General features: G+C 35.5%; 1 protein-coding gene across 1 annotated transcript in view; it reads left to right on the top strand.

The window, feature by feature from the left end:
• FER (FER tyrosine kinase) overlaps window positions 1-13589 on the top strand; it is a 399396-nt gene that overhangs the window by 177900 nt on the left and 207907 nt on the right. The window contains exon 14 of the mRNA XM_054589991.1: window positions 2348-2470. Coding sequence (XP_054445966.1) covers window positions 2348-2470 — 123 coding nt within the window. The remainder of the gene's footprint in view (window positions 1-2347; window positions 2471-13589) is intronic.

Below are 13589 nucleotides of genomic sequence, written 5' to 3'. Positions count from 1 at the left end.
TATTTGGTCCTTTGTTTTTATTCAGCTTATTCATTTCAACATTTTTCAGAAATCACGTTTTCTTTTTCATATTTTTTTCCCTTAAGCCTGCTTATCCTTGATTTTGTTTCAGGAGATCTCTTCAGGCAATTTTAACATATGTTGAATCCCCTTCTCATTTTTGTGTGCTTATTCTGTTCTGTTTGACTTCCTTGCATAATAACATCTTTTTGAAATATGTATAGTAGCAAAATCTGTTTTTATGTGTTTTTCATCTATATGTGTGAATGATTCTTAAGTAGCACAGTGACAACTCAGGAACAATTCCAGCTGTAGTAAATGTTTTAAAAACAGAAGTAATACATACTCTTGATAGAAATTCAAACTATGTATCATGGAATGTGTGCTTCACAGTAACACACCCCTTATGGCCTCTGTATATATTCTTGGAAAAATCAAAATATATATTTTATATATGTATATAATTTTTATTTTCTAAAAATTGAGTCATGTGTTTTTAATTATACTTCTAATTTTTCAAATGATATATGTAATATGATATACAACTGACAACATAATAATCTTTGTAGACATTTATTACTCTGTACTACTATTTTTTATTGCGTCTTTTGGAATTCACATAAGAGGTCATTAGAAACAATCTTATTCAAAGACAAGTCTCTTACTTAAAAGTTAGTCTGAATTCTCTCAGTCATGTTATTGTTAAAGCATGCAGAAAAATGTTTAAAAAAATCCTCTGTGCATGAGCCTCAGGTCATCTGAGCTATAAGAAATTTATACAGATGTGTACAAGATCAAATATAATATTCAGAATTTTCAGTGTGTCAAGAAAGAAGTCCTCAACAATTTTAATGATTGTACTATTCTTGACCTTTTAGTTGCTTCATAAGCACACAGTCTTAACATCATTTTTAAATTCATTATTTTCATGTTTAAGAGAGTGAGTTTTACGGTTTGCGCTGTGTTCAGACTCAGAACTTCACTGATTGCTTTAAAAAATAATTGTTACGGATCAGTTTCTTATTTCAACCCATGAAGGAAATACTGCTACTCATATTACTCACTGTATTAGTCCATCACAATTACTATGCCCAATGGAAGAAAACTGCCTTTAAGTTAAAAGCTAAATACATTCTTAAATTAAGAAAAGGAAACTGAATATTCTCATTATTTTATTTACTATTTCTCTAGTTATAAGAGGCATATTAGAAGTTTATATGAGACATTATAACACCAGTGTCTGATTTGAAATTTCATTCTATGTGAACTTTATCTCAATACTTACTTACCTCTTATCAAACATTGTACTTTAGTGTCTTCAGTTTATGTGAGATTATGAACTTCTCAGTATTCATTTCTAAGTTAAGTTGTCTTACTTGTTGCATTAACTTTACAATCACTTTATATGTATTGCATTTCATTCAGTCACACATGTCTGTTTATCCAGTCAATATATGCCAGGTACTGTTCTAGACCATGGGGATACTGTGATGAGCAAAATAAATGTAAAAATTTATCACCCTATGTGCTCTCGTTTTAGAGAAGAAGGAGATAGACAATAAACAGAATGAGTGACTAAAATACATATGATGTTAGATAGTGATAAATTCTAAGGAAGAAAATTCAGTAAGAAAATGGAGGTAAGAAATGTAATTGGGATGAGAAAATGGATAATGAACATTGTGTAGGGTGATCAGAGTAGGCATCACTGAAAAAGGAACATTTGATGAAAGGCTGACGTTCAGTATGGAAGCCTTTACCCATATGGTCATCTGATGAACTATTTCAACAAATGTAAACATCCTGAGGAGGGAATGTATATAGTACATTTATAAAACAAGAAAGAAATGAGTGTGGCTACCATGGAACGAAATAGTGGTAAAGAGATGAGGTAAGAGAAATGATAGAGCACAGATTATGTAGAGTTTTATGGACCATGGTAAAGACTTTGACTTTTATTCTAAAGGAGATAAGAATTTTGAGTAAAGTAATAGAATAATATAACACATCCGCTGGCTGAAGGAAGACAAAGGGAGAAACAGTATACATATGTATCTTTAACTTTATTGAGAAATCTTTGACAGATATAATTGTATGTTTTTAAAGTATACAATGTAATTGGTTGATATACATTGTAGAATGAATATCAAGGTAAGATAATTAACATATTAATTACCTCACATTGTTTACTTTTAACCATTTCTAAGTGTATACTTCAGTAGTGTTAAGTGTATTCACAGTGTTGTGCAACAATAGTTTTTCTTAAATGGAACTTAATTTATTGATGAATGTAATCATGCTGAAGCAATGACTTTATATTTATTCTACTTTATTGTTCTTTCTCCAGAACATGTATCGATTTGAAGGCACTGGTTTTTCAAACATTCCTCAACTTATAGATCATCACTATACAACAAAACAGGTCATCACTAAGAAATCAGGTGTAGTGCTGCTGAATCCTATTCCTAAGGTAGGTGTATATATACACACTTCTTTTGTTTTTAAAGAATGTTTCATGAGTTAACATTTTCCACAATAAATAAAGTTCTTAGATTATTTAAAAAGTTTGGAAACAAAAGGGCTTTGTGATTACTACTCATACAAATGTAGTTGAAGCATTTTCCTTGGTTTTATTCAGATAGGTTGCCTTTTTATTCAATGTTTGCTAGGTTACAAATGGCCTTGCTTTTTGTCCCCCCAGTGTGGTTTGTTTTTTGTTTTTTTTTTGAAAGACTCAAGGCTTTTCTTTACTTTATCAGGTTCAGTCTTTGAAAGGTTCAGTTTTTAAAATATTCTAAGATGTAAATTTAAAAAAATGACCAAAAATCATGAGTAAATCAGAATTTTAATGTTGGGCATTAAGTTTACACTATACATTTACAATATATAAGACCTTGGAATTTTAAAAATCTATTCACAGGACATATTACTTTCATGTACTTAACCGATTTGTAAGGAAAGGAATGAGTATGAGGAAGGTTTGTGCTTTGAAGGTACAACCTGCAGGGCCTGAACCAAAGTGGGAAGTGGAGCCGGTCACCTTCTACACACCTCCAGTGTTCCAGGAATCAGGCTGGGGTTGGCAAGAGCCCTTTCCTCTGGGGGCTGTCTGCTACAAAGAACAATGGGAAAATAGTGAAGCCATAAAACCTCGTAGGCTAGTATTTGCTGGTTTCATTTTTATATATGTAGTGGTAACTTTTAATATGAACTAAGTGTTAGTCCCAAAAATTCTAGTGTGCAATTCAGATTGAGCTAAGGAAATTTAAAAGACAATTGTTGTATTTTTGTTTGGTAGTCTAAATGTAATGTCCATATTTGTCCTTGGATTTCATTACTCAGTCTTTATTTACAGGCTGAGCTTAAAAAATTCCTCTAACAGAAGATGTGACAGTTGCTAAACACTAATTCCACGGCTAAAGTATTGATCTTCTTGCACAGTTTCTAGAATTATGACATTGGCTCATTCTTTCTTAGTATTTTTCCATCCCACCCCCGCTTTTCCATTTTTACTGCAGAACACCCTATAAAAATTCTTTATACTGGACCAGACTGTCACATTTTTTCCTCTAGTTAAAAAAAGTCTATCAATGTTTTCTTTTCTATCAGTGAATAATAACTCTTGTCTTAAAGAGTTTTAAGAGCTCTTTAGTTAAGGTGATATATTCCCATGGCTTCATTTACTATTTATACGTCAGTGACTTGCAAATTTATAATTCTAGTTCCAGTTTAATATTTCCCAAAACTAATGTTTTTCAACTTTTCACCTAAAGCTGAGTTTATCACCTTTAACTCCAAAAGGTGTTCTTTCTTTCTCAGTAAATGGTACCAGCAAATACTCAGCTGATCAAACCACAAACCAAGGGGACAACTGTGACATTTTTTCTTCACCACTGCCCTCCCTCTAGAACTTTAAGTACCAGGAGTTTTGTATACTTATGTGCATGTGAAAGTATGAATTTCAATTCCTATGTATCTCAGTATGAAATAAAATTCATTGTAATGAAGATACTTTTTACCCATGTTAACAACTGGGTTTTCAGAGATACTGATTTCCTGTTTCACAAGCCAACCAAACATTTGCATTGTCTACTTGCTTAGCCAAGTCTAATTCAAGAGACCAAAACCATAGCACAGGCACATAAAAATGAAGATCTGGTCTTGAGTGGAAATATATGACTTCAAACAAAATTGCATCTCTCACTAGATAACATTTTCATGACATGAGTTTAGTTAAATGGAGTAGATTCTCTAGACTGTTTCACAGCCAGTTATTCTCCTTCTCCCAAACCCCCAACTCTGGCTGTGGAGCAGATTATCCCATCATTTTATAGTACTAGCTGTGAAAATGACTGTAAACTAAAAGCTATAGAAGATTAAGGGGCTATACATGATTGTTTTATGAAGTGGAAATTTAAAGTTTATGTAGCTATTAACCTGATCTAAAGTAGTCGTATTTGAAATATGCAAATCATTATTTCTGCTGTAAATATTGTTATACACTTGATTTAAAGAATCGTGTTACTCTTTTACAAGAAAATCACAAAGCAGAGGCTGTGAAAGTTAGATAATTTTCAATTATGAGCAGAGTGCAAACTGATATGGATTTTATTATAGTCATATTATCTATTATGTATCTTCCTTTGTGAAGTCATTTGTACTCTTATAATTGGAATCTATTTCTTGATTTAATTTGTGTAAGAAGTTAATGCCTTTGACCATATAATGTGCTATAAAACATCAAATTTCCATCTTGCCAGACTTCATTTGTAGCCTACATAAAGAATGCTATTTTGGTCTCAATATAATTTCTGTTTATAGAAACTTACTTCTAAGACTCTTCCTATTTATTTCTTTCTTATCCATAAAAATATAAATATATCATCATAATACCTAGCTGGAGAACACAGTGGCCAAAGTGGTCTGTTTCTTACCTTCAGAGGTATAAGCAGCTAGACAGTCTAGGGCTAGAGAAATAATCTAACCATCTCGTGGTAATAAAGCCAGTGGCACTGAAGACACTCATCTCTTACCCTCCACTGGCTGATTTCTGCTACACTATCTCCCAAAGTCTGTGTAAAGATAGGGAAAGTGAAAGGCATTGTTATAAACAGGGGTGACTGATCGCCCATCATCCCCGTCCTTATATTAGCAACATGTAGGATATGCACATGGCCTGTTCTTTACTTGGTTCAGTTTCTGTTCAAATGTCATTTCATCAGAGGCCTTTTCTGACTGCCATGTATGAAGTGATACTTCACCTCCTTTATTCCCCGCTTCCCTTTTTCATTTCTTTCTGTTATGGTTATGTTTATCTGACATCAAAATATATATTTAAGTTGCTTGTCTCCCCCAAGTGAAATTGTAAGTTTCATAAGGGCCTGAATTACATTTGCAGTTAGTGCAGCCTTATCCTAGTACCTAGAATATTCATGACTCATAGTAAATATTTGTTCACTAAATATTTGTTCACAAATTGTATTCATTGAGTAATTGTTAAAAGCCAGGTACTTGCTGAGCTTTTTATATGCATTATTTAATCTAACCCTCATATATTCCTGTGAAGTATTGCTATTGATCCAATACAATATTGTTGTTTATTAACACCATATGCTGTTATGAATGAGGGGCTGAAACTTAATATGATAAATGACTTGCACAAGGTAACACAACTGATAAGACTCAGAGCTGAGATTTGAGCTCATGTTCTTAATCACCATCTACCTAGATTGTAGAGTCTAGACTCTAGAGACTAGGATAAATTTTTTATTTTAAGGAACATGGATATGGAGTCCATGGAAAGGAAGTATCTTTGATTCTATAAAATATTACATTAAAAAAGATTTTAATATATCAAAAACTATACTTTAAGTTTCTATAAAAGGAAAATTATTAAACAGTAATACTGTGTTGGAGATCTGGGATTTTGGGTAAAATTTTAGACTTGGTAAAATATACCAAGTTTGTATTTTATATTTGAGATTAGGAAGATATCTAGTTCAACTTTAATATTTTAATCCTGCCTTGATTGGTTATTTGCCTTGTTAAGCTTAATATTTCTTCAGATTTAGCTGTTTTTTAAAAGAAATTTCTTTCTGAAAGGAAATTAAAGTTCATGATTAAATTCAGGGAAGTTAGGCAGTGAGCCAGTAAGTTGAATATTAGACAAATGACTTGCCTGCCAACCTAAATCAAGTACCTTGCTATTTATCAGAATTTGGTATAGGTTGCCAGAATATTAGGGGCAGGTTTTTATTGAGAGGAGAGTACATCTTTCTGTGACTGAAACTACTGATTAGTAATGAGGAGACAGGTTAGTGGCAACAATATTCATGATCAAACACATGTAAAAAAAGGCTAATGCATAAGAGAGGAAAGCTAAACTTTTAATTATGTACTCTATTTTTGTATTTTAGTTTAACATCTCTTAAAGACTATTTTCCATTATACTTAAGGATTGCTTCTCCCAGTACTACTGTTTAACGATTTTTTTTTATAGAGGCTTCTGATATACAGTTTTAATGTTTAAGTCCTTTTCAATTTAACATTCTGTGGAATTAAAGAGAATTCTTTTTCCTTAAACCTACATCCATGTGCCTAATTCCTTAAAATTATTTAATTATTAAAATTAAAATAATTTAATTTAAATAAATTAAAAGAAGGTTGAGAAATATATGTGATTCAGTGTTTGTTCCTTTAGCAAATATTTACTTAACAGTCACTCTGCTCGGCAGTGTCCTCTGTCACTGCAGAGTGCGGTACGTGCAATGGATTGACACAGGTCAGGGAGGGAGTGAGCTGAGCGTGGTGACGAGGGCGGGGGTTATGCGCTGTGTGCGTAGGGGAGAGCTGCTTTCTTAAAACTGTCATCATAGGAGGCCTCCTAATGAATTTTGAGGGGAAGTGTGAACCAAACCAAGGAGTTATCTGTATGGTTAATGTGCAGCGGTAGTCGCAAAAGTACTTAACAGTTTGGACGATGTGAATACTCCACATTGAAAACAGATGCCAACTTTAAACTGGTAGAGCCATGTTGGTGTTTGTTGACTGAATATCCTTCACAAGTGTCTGGGGAGTGTTTCTTGGTATAAAGAAGGGACTGCAAGGGCCAGTGTGGCAGAAACACTTGTAGGAGAGAGTGATCGGAGGTCAGGACAGATTGGGATTAATTTAATAACTAATATATTTTGTCTTAAAAGGTCTGTAGTTTATTATGTAATTTAAGAAATCCATTTCATTTGAGTAGAAACTCAGCATAAAGTTTTACAAATTTTTATAGTGGGTTTCTTAAAAAGATTTGTGTTTAATAGTGTTAGTGAATTTCAGGGGAAAACGTCTTTTTCAAGAACCTTCTTCCCCAATTCAATGCGTGTGTATGTGAGTGTACGCACACGAGTGCGTGTTTCCCCCGCACACCACCAAGCAATTAACTCAGTTCTGACACACTCTACCTGAAGGTAGAGTGTGATCTCACAGGCTAAAGGCTTAGTCCCGCAGAACCTCACGAACTTCAGATGCAAATCACTTGCCCAGGTTGTCACTTGTGTTTCTGACCAACTGGTTTATAGATTGGGGTTACACTGACCCCTTTCTTGGGTTCAATTAATTTGCTAATGTGGTTCACAGAGCTCAGAGAAACATTTTATTTCCTAGATGTTCAGTTTATTATAAAAGGAAAATACTCGGGAACAGTCAGATGGAAGAGAGGCACAGGGCGAAGTATGTGGGAAGGAGCGTGGAGCTTTCATGTCCTCTCCCGGCGCACCATCTCTCCTGATCTCCACGCCTGCCTTCACCAACCCGGAAGCTCTCCAAAGCCAGCACTTTTGGATTTCTATGTAGTGTCTATCAAATATGTAGTTCAATTTCATAGTCACAATTGATTAAATCATTGGCCATTGGTGATTGAATGCACTCTCCAGCCTCTCTCCTGCCCTCAGAGTTCAGGAGGTGGGACTAAAGGCCCCACTCTCTAATCACAAAGCTGGCTCCCCTGGCAACCAGCCTCCATCCTTAGGTCACTAGGGGCTTTCCCAAAGTCATCCTGGTCACGTGGGGAAAGACACCTTTGGAGCTCTAAGCGCTTAGGAATTTTCAAGGGTTTTAGGAGCTGTGCCAGAAGATGGGTCTAAAACCAAATATAATTTCTTAGTGTATCGCAGTATTACAGTCATTAATATTTTTTGGAGGCATCGAGCTAGCTGTGCTTTTGAAGTTAATCCTTTTATGAGGTTATTTGTATCAGATTTTTTAAAAGTGCTCTGTGTTTAAAATTTGTAGCTAAGAGTGATCTTTTCTATCTCTTGAAAATGAGATCATTAAATGTTATGTCTAATTAGATTTGTAGTAAGGAAACATACAGTTTGGAAAAAAAGTTTTGACTTATAATACCTACATTTTGAATATCTCCTTTAGATCAATTATTAGGTCTATTGAGGGTGGAAGAGCACAAAAAATTACAAATGTTCTCTTAGGGCATGCATCAAGAATATCTAAATCTACACTTTGGCCTCCAGTGGGAGCAAAGAGAATTCAATTTTACATGCCAGTTTTCACCACTACCAACCACATAAGCTGGGACAAGTCAACTAGCCTCTTAAAGTCATCTTCAGCTAACAGTAACCCCACATAGTTGTTGTAAACATCATGTGAGAAAATCTCTGTGCATATATTTTGGAAACTGTAAAATATCATATACTTTCTTATTTAAAAGTTTTTCACTGGACAGGTGAATCAGAATAGAAGGCAAATTTGGAAGATTTTAAATTGTGAAGGAAGAAAAAACATTTATTGAGTGTATAGTGTATTGATAACACTCTCCCTCTATTATTTTATTAAATCTTTTTCAACAAGTGTGAATTGACTATCAGTTTTACCCCCATTATTAGGTGAGAAAACTCAGAAATTATAATTTATCCCAAATTACATCCCCTTTAAATTTCAGAGTTGTAATTTGAAACTTACTCTGTTATATTTATTTTTTTACTGCAATAGCAGAAGCATAAATTATGATATATAGTCTCAGTAATGTCAGTAGTTCAACAACAATTTTTTCTTCTGAACTCTAGTGTTCTAGCCCTATGATGTAACAGTGAACTTGGCAGTTATGGTCCCATCCCTTATGAAACTTATGAAGCTTAGTCTATCAGGAACTATATAGCGTGCTTTGCCAAGGGAAATACACAGAAGTTTGAATATTTAGCCTTCATTTAGTATAGTCTGAGAAGTCAAAATAAACTTGGATTTTAGGCTTGATCCATCCAATAAAGTGCAAGAACCTTGTCATAATGCATATAACTTACAGACTGCTTTTCAGTTCTTTTTATCTCAAACTTTACCAGCAGATATTTTGAGGAACAGCAATTTTCAACCTAAAAGCAAAAGGTGAAAATGAGAGGCAACAAGATTATTTGAGAGCCAAAGAATAGGTATTTGGGTAGCACCAATTCAGGCAGAAACTCAAATAGTGTTCCAATTAGGATATTAGTGGCAAGGGGTTTTTATGAGAAGGAAGAGTATCTATTGGTGTTAATAAGTAAGGAAAGGGATTTCTAAAACATGCAAATAAGCTGAGTTATGCTTTAGCTATACACAGTGATGGTAGTTCTAAAGAATGTCTTTAATTTTTAGTCCAGTAGTCGGAATGTCTGCTTTTCTGTTAGCTCAGCAAACAGTTGTTTAGAATACAACGTTGGTTTGGCCCACTCCAAAAGTTATTTTGCCCAGTTTAAATATTCGAAGGATTTGAGGATTAGGATGTGCAAGGCAGTTCTTCTGCACTGATAGCTCTGATTCCATTTTGGAGTGGCTCCATCGACATTATTTTTCAGGCAATGTTAGACTCAAAAAATTAATAGACCTCGGAGACCACTAATGATCCTTAAGTGATCTCTTAAGGGTATTTCATCTATAAGCCTACCTGAAACTTTCTTAAATATCATGACATTTTTAGTCTGAAGAGCCAGGTTTTTTTGGTAATGTGTCCCATATATTTCTTATCCATCCTATAAATATTTGAGGGATAATGGGAATAGGAAGATAAGACCCAAGAGGTTAAAAGAATAAGTCACTGGTATGTTTTTAATGCAGGTTGAAGGACAGGATTTGGCATTTATATCAGAAATGTTGCCTGAAGTATGTCACTACATCATTTTATAGTATTTATAAAACCTATACATAGACTCAGGAAGCATGCTGAAATGTACAAGAAAGTGTATAAGAGGATTTCTGAAATCCTCTATGAAAGATTTGAGAATAGTTGCATAAGTTAGCATTTCCCCCTTGTTCCCAGTTGGAAACCATAGCAAAGAGAAAAACAACAAAAATTTAAATATCCTTAAACTACTTTTTTCATAAATTTAGGAGCCATATATAATTTTCAGACTTCAAAGTACATGTTGAGAAAGCAAAAAGCACTTTAGATTGAGGGGCAGAAGTTATGTAGCACAAAGTTAAGAGAAGATATGATCAAAGAACCCACCTTCAGTAAATCTTATCAAGTTTCAGCAAATATATCTGTTAAAAGTGAGGATGTCACCCTAAAGTTCAAGGTTGTATACCTTGTTCATGTCGTTGTGTGTCGGAAATGAGTGAGGGACTCAAAATGTGTACATAATTCAAGTTGCACTTGAATTATGCTGCACTTGAGGAAAACTCAGAATCTTAAATTGTAATATCAATAAAACAAAAAGAATGAAATAAATGAGTGAAGAGTTCAACTCAAAAAGTTAGGAAGAAACAAATACATAATTAAATAAAAGGAAAGCAGAAGAAAGGAACTATAAATATAAAAGCATAAAGGAATGAATTTGAGAAAGGGAAAATGGGAGGCTTGGGTCCAGAGCTCAAGCAGGCGCAGCTACACAGCTAAGGGGAGGCATAGAATTTGCTCCCTTTCTGCAGGCTCAGCGGGTGCCACCATTGAGGTTAGACTGTCTTGACATGTTTTCCTAAGGCTTGCTGGCCCAGCCCTGCTTAGCTTGCTTCTGAAGTAAGGACAGCGGGCTACACCCAACCTGAACCAGTAGGGCTCACCTCTGAATGGACCTAGAGTTAGAGATTCCAGAAGAGACTGAGTGGTGTGGCTCTGGAGAAGAGGTCATATTCTCCCAATGAGTGCCTGACCATGCTGCCCCCAAGTAGGGGAACCACCAGCCCTGTACTCCTGACCCAGTTGCCCTATTCTATCAAGTTTTTGCCATGTGGAAGGGGCAGTGGGGTGTGGCCAGCTTGGGCCCACTCTAGAGTTTTTCTTCAATAGGTTCTGGAGGAAGTTCAGGCAAACTCAGGGGATCGCGGAGTAGCTGACTGCTAGACTCTGACCTTAGAGAACCTTGAACCTCTTATTGTTCTGCCCTCAGCTCACAATTGGAGGAAGCCAACCTCTATATACAACTTGGCCCCTCCCACACACAACAAGGCCCAGTGGACACCGCCACAATCAGTGGATAGCCAGGTAGGCCCAGACAGGTAGCCCAAAGCAAGTTACATGCGACATCTGACATCATCCTGCGCCAAAACGCCATCCAAGTGGGCCCAGAATCGATACAACCAACGATGGGTTCCAAATCTTACCAGTGCTTGATGTAGCTAGCCACACAAATGACATAGCCAAAGGGGGACTCTGGTTGGCAACAGACTTTCTGTGGCAACACTGCCATGGAGCGGCAGCCCCTGAACTGTGACTCATACACAGTGGTGGAGGTCTATGCTTATGGTCAGCCAGCCTGAGGGTTAAATGCACCCAGAAACAGGCTGACAGCAGTCAAGACTCAACTACAACATAAGGGGCACATAACCCACGCAAAAAAAAAAACCATTTCTGGAGCATCTAGTTCAGGTAATACAGAAGATTGTGCTACTGAGACCCACAAGGCACCTACATCAGAAAGCTCTCACAACAAACAGGTCTACCTAATAGATGGGGTTAAACACAAAAAGGCAGAGAAAATGGGGAGACCAGGAAATATGCTCCAAATGAAAGAACAAGAGAAATCCCCAGAAAAAGAATTAAATTGAATGGAAGAAACCAAGATACAAGATGTAGAGTTTAAAACAATGGTTATAAGGATGCTCAAGGACTTTAGGGGAAGAATGGATGATCTCAGTGAGAACTTAAAGAGGTAGTAAGGATTAAAAAGAGCATAGTAACCATAAAAAAGAACCAATCATAAATGAAGAACACAATATCTGAAGTAAAAAATACACTAGAAAGAATCAACAGCAGGTTAGAAAAAGCAAGATCGAATCCGTGATTTAGAGGACAAGATAACAGTAAGTACCCAAGCTTTCTTAAAGAAAGAGAATTCTCTTAAAGAAAAAGAATTAAAAAAAAATAAGCCTAGGGGACCTCTGGGACAACAGCAGTTGTAACAGCATCCACATCATAAGGATACCCTAAGGAGAAGAGAGTGAGCAAGGAATTGAGAAAATGTTTGGAGACATAATGGCTGAAAACTTCCCTAATAATGATGAAGAAAATAGTCACACAAGTTCAGGAAGTACAGACAGTCCCTATTAAGATGAACCTACAAGGGCCCATACCCAGACACATCATAATTAAAATGGCAAAGGTAAAAGACAAAGAGAGAACTTAAAAACAGCAGGAAAAAGTTAACTACAAGGGAGCTCCCGTAAAGCTGTCAACTGATTTCTGAATAGAAACACTTCAGACTAGAAGGGTTAGCATGAGATATTCAAACTGACAAAAAACAAAGACCTACAATCAAGACTACCTTATCTAGCAAAGATATCATTTACAATTGAAGGCAAAATAAAGAGTTTCCCAGACAACAAAAGGCTAAAGAAATTTATTACCATCAAACCAGCATTGCAAGAAATGTTAAAGGGCCTTCTTAAGGAGAAGAAAGAAGAAAATAGAGAAAGGAACATAAGTATAAGGAATAAAATGGCAATAAATAAGTACCTATCAATAACATCTTTACCCTGGTTGGTGTTGCTCAGTGGATTGAGTGTGGGCCTGAGAACCAAAGGGTCACTGGTTCTATTTTCAGTCAGGGCATATACCACAGTTGCAGGACAGGTCCTTAGTTGGGGGCATGTGAGAGCCAACTACACATTGATGTTTCTCTTCCTCTCTTTATCCCTCCTTGCCCCTCTCTCTAGAAATAAATAAAAATAAAATCTTTAAAAAAATAATAGTAACTTTAAATGTAAACAGATTAAATACTGCTATCAAAACGCATAAGGTAGCTGAATGGATAAGGAAACATGGCCCATATAAATTTTGTCTATGAGTGAAAAACTCAAAGTGAAAGGATGGAAAAAAAATTCCATGCAAGTGGAAACAAAAAAAATGCTGGGTAGCAATACTTATATCAGACAAAATAGACTTCAAAACAAGAGCTGTAATAAGATGCAATGAAGGACATTATATAATACTAAAGGGGTAGATCCAGCAAGAGAATATAATCCCTGTAAAACATGTTATATGTACCCACCTAAATATATAAAGAAAATCTTGGAGGGTATTAAGGGAGAGATTGACGGTAATACTGTCATAGTAGGGGATTTTAACACCCCCACTGACATCGATGGATAGATCTTCCACAAAAATTAACACGGCAACA

Source organism: Pteronotus mesoamericanus, unplaced genomic scaffold (assembly GCF_021234165.1).
Source record: "Pteronotus mesoamericanus isolate MK-2021 breed Mesoamerican mustached bat unplaced genomic scaffold, CSHL_Meso_final scaffold_167, whole genome shotgun sequence".
In the NCBI taxonomy this organism is placed as follows: domain Eukaryota; kingdom Metazoa; phylum Chordata; class Mammalia; order Chiroptera; family Mormoopidae; genus Pteronotus; species Pteronotus mesoamericanus.
The sequence above is the reverse complement of the archived record's forward strand: the minus strand, read 5'-3'. Positions and strand labels throughout refer to the sequence as shown.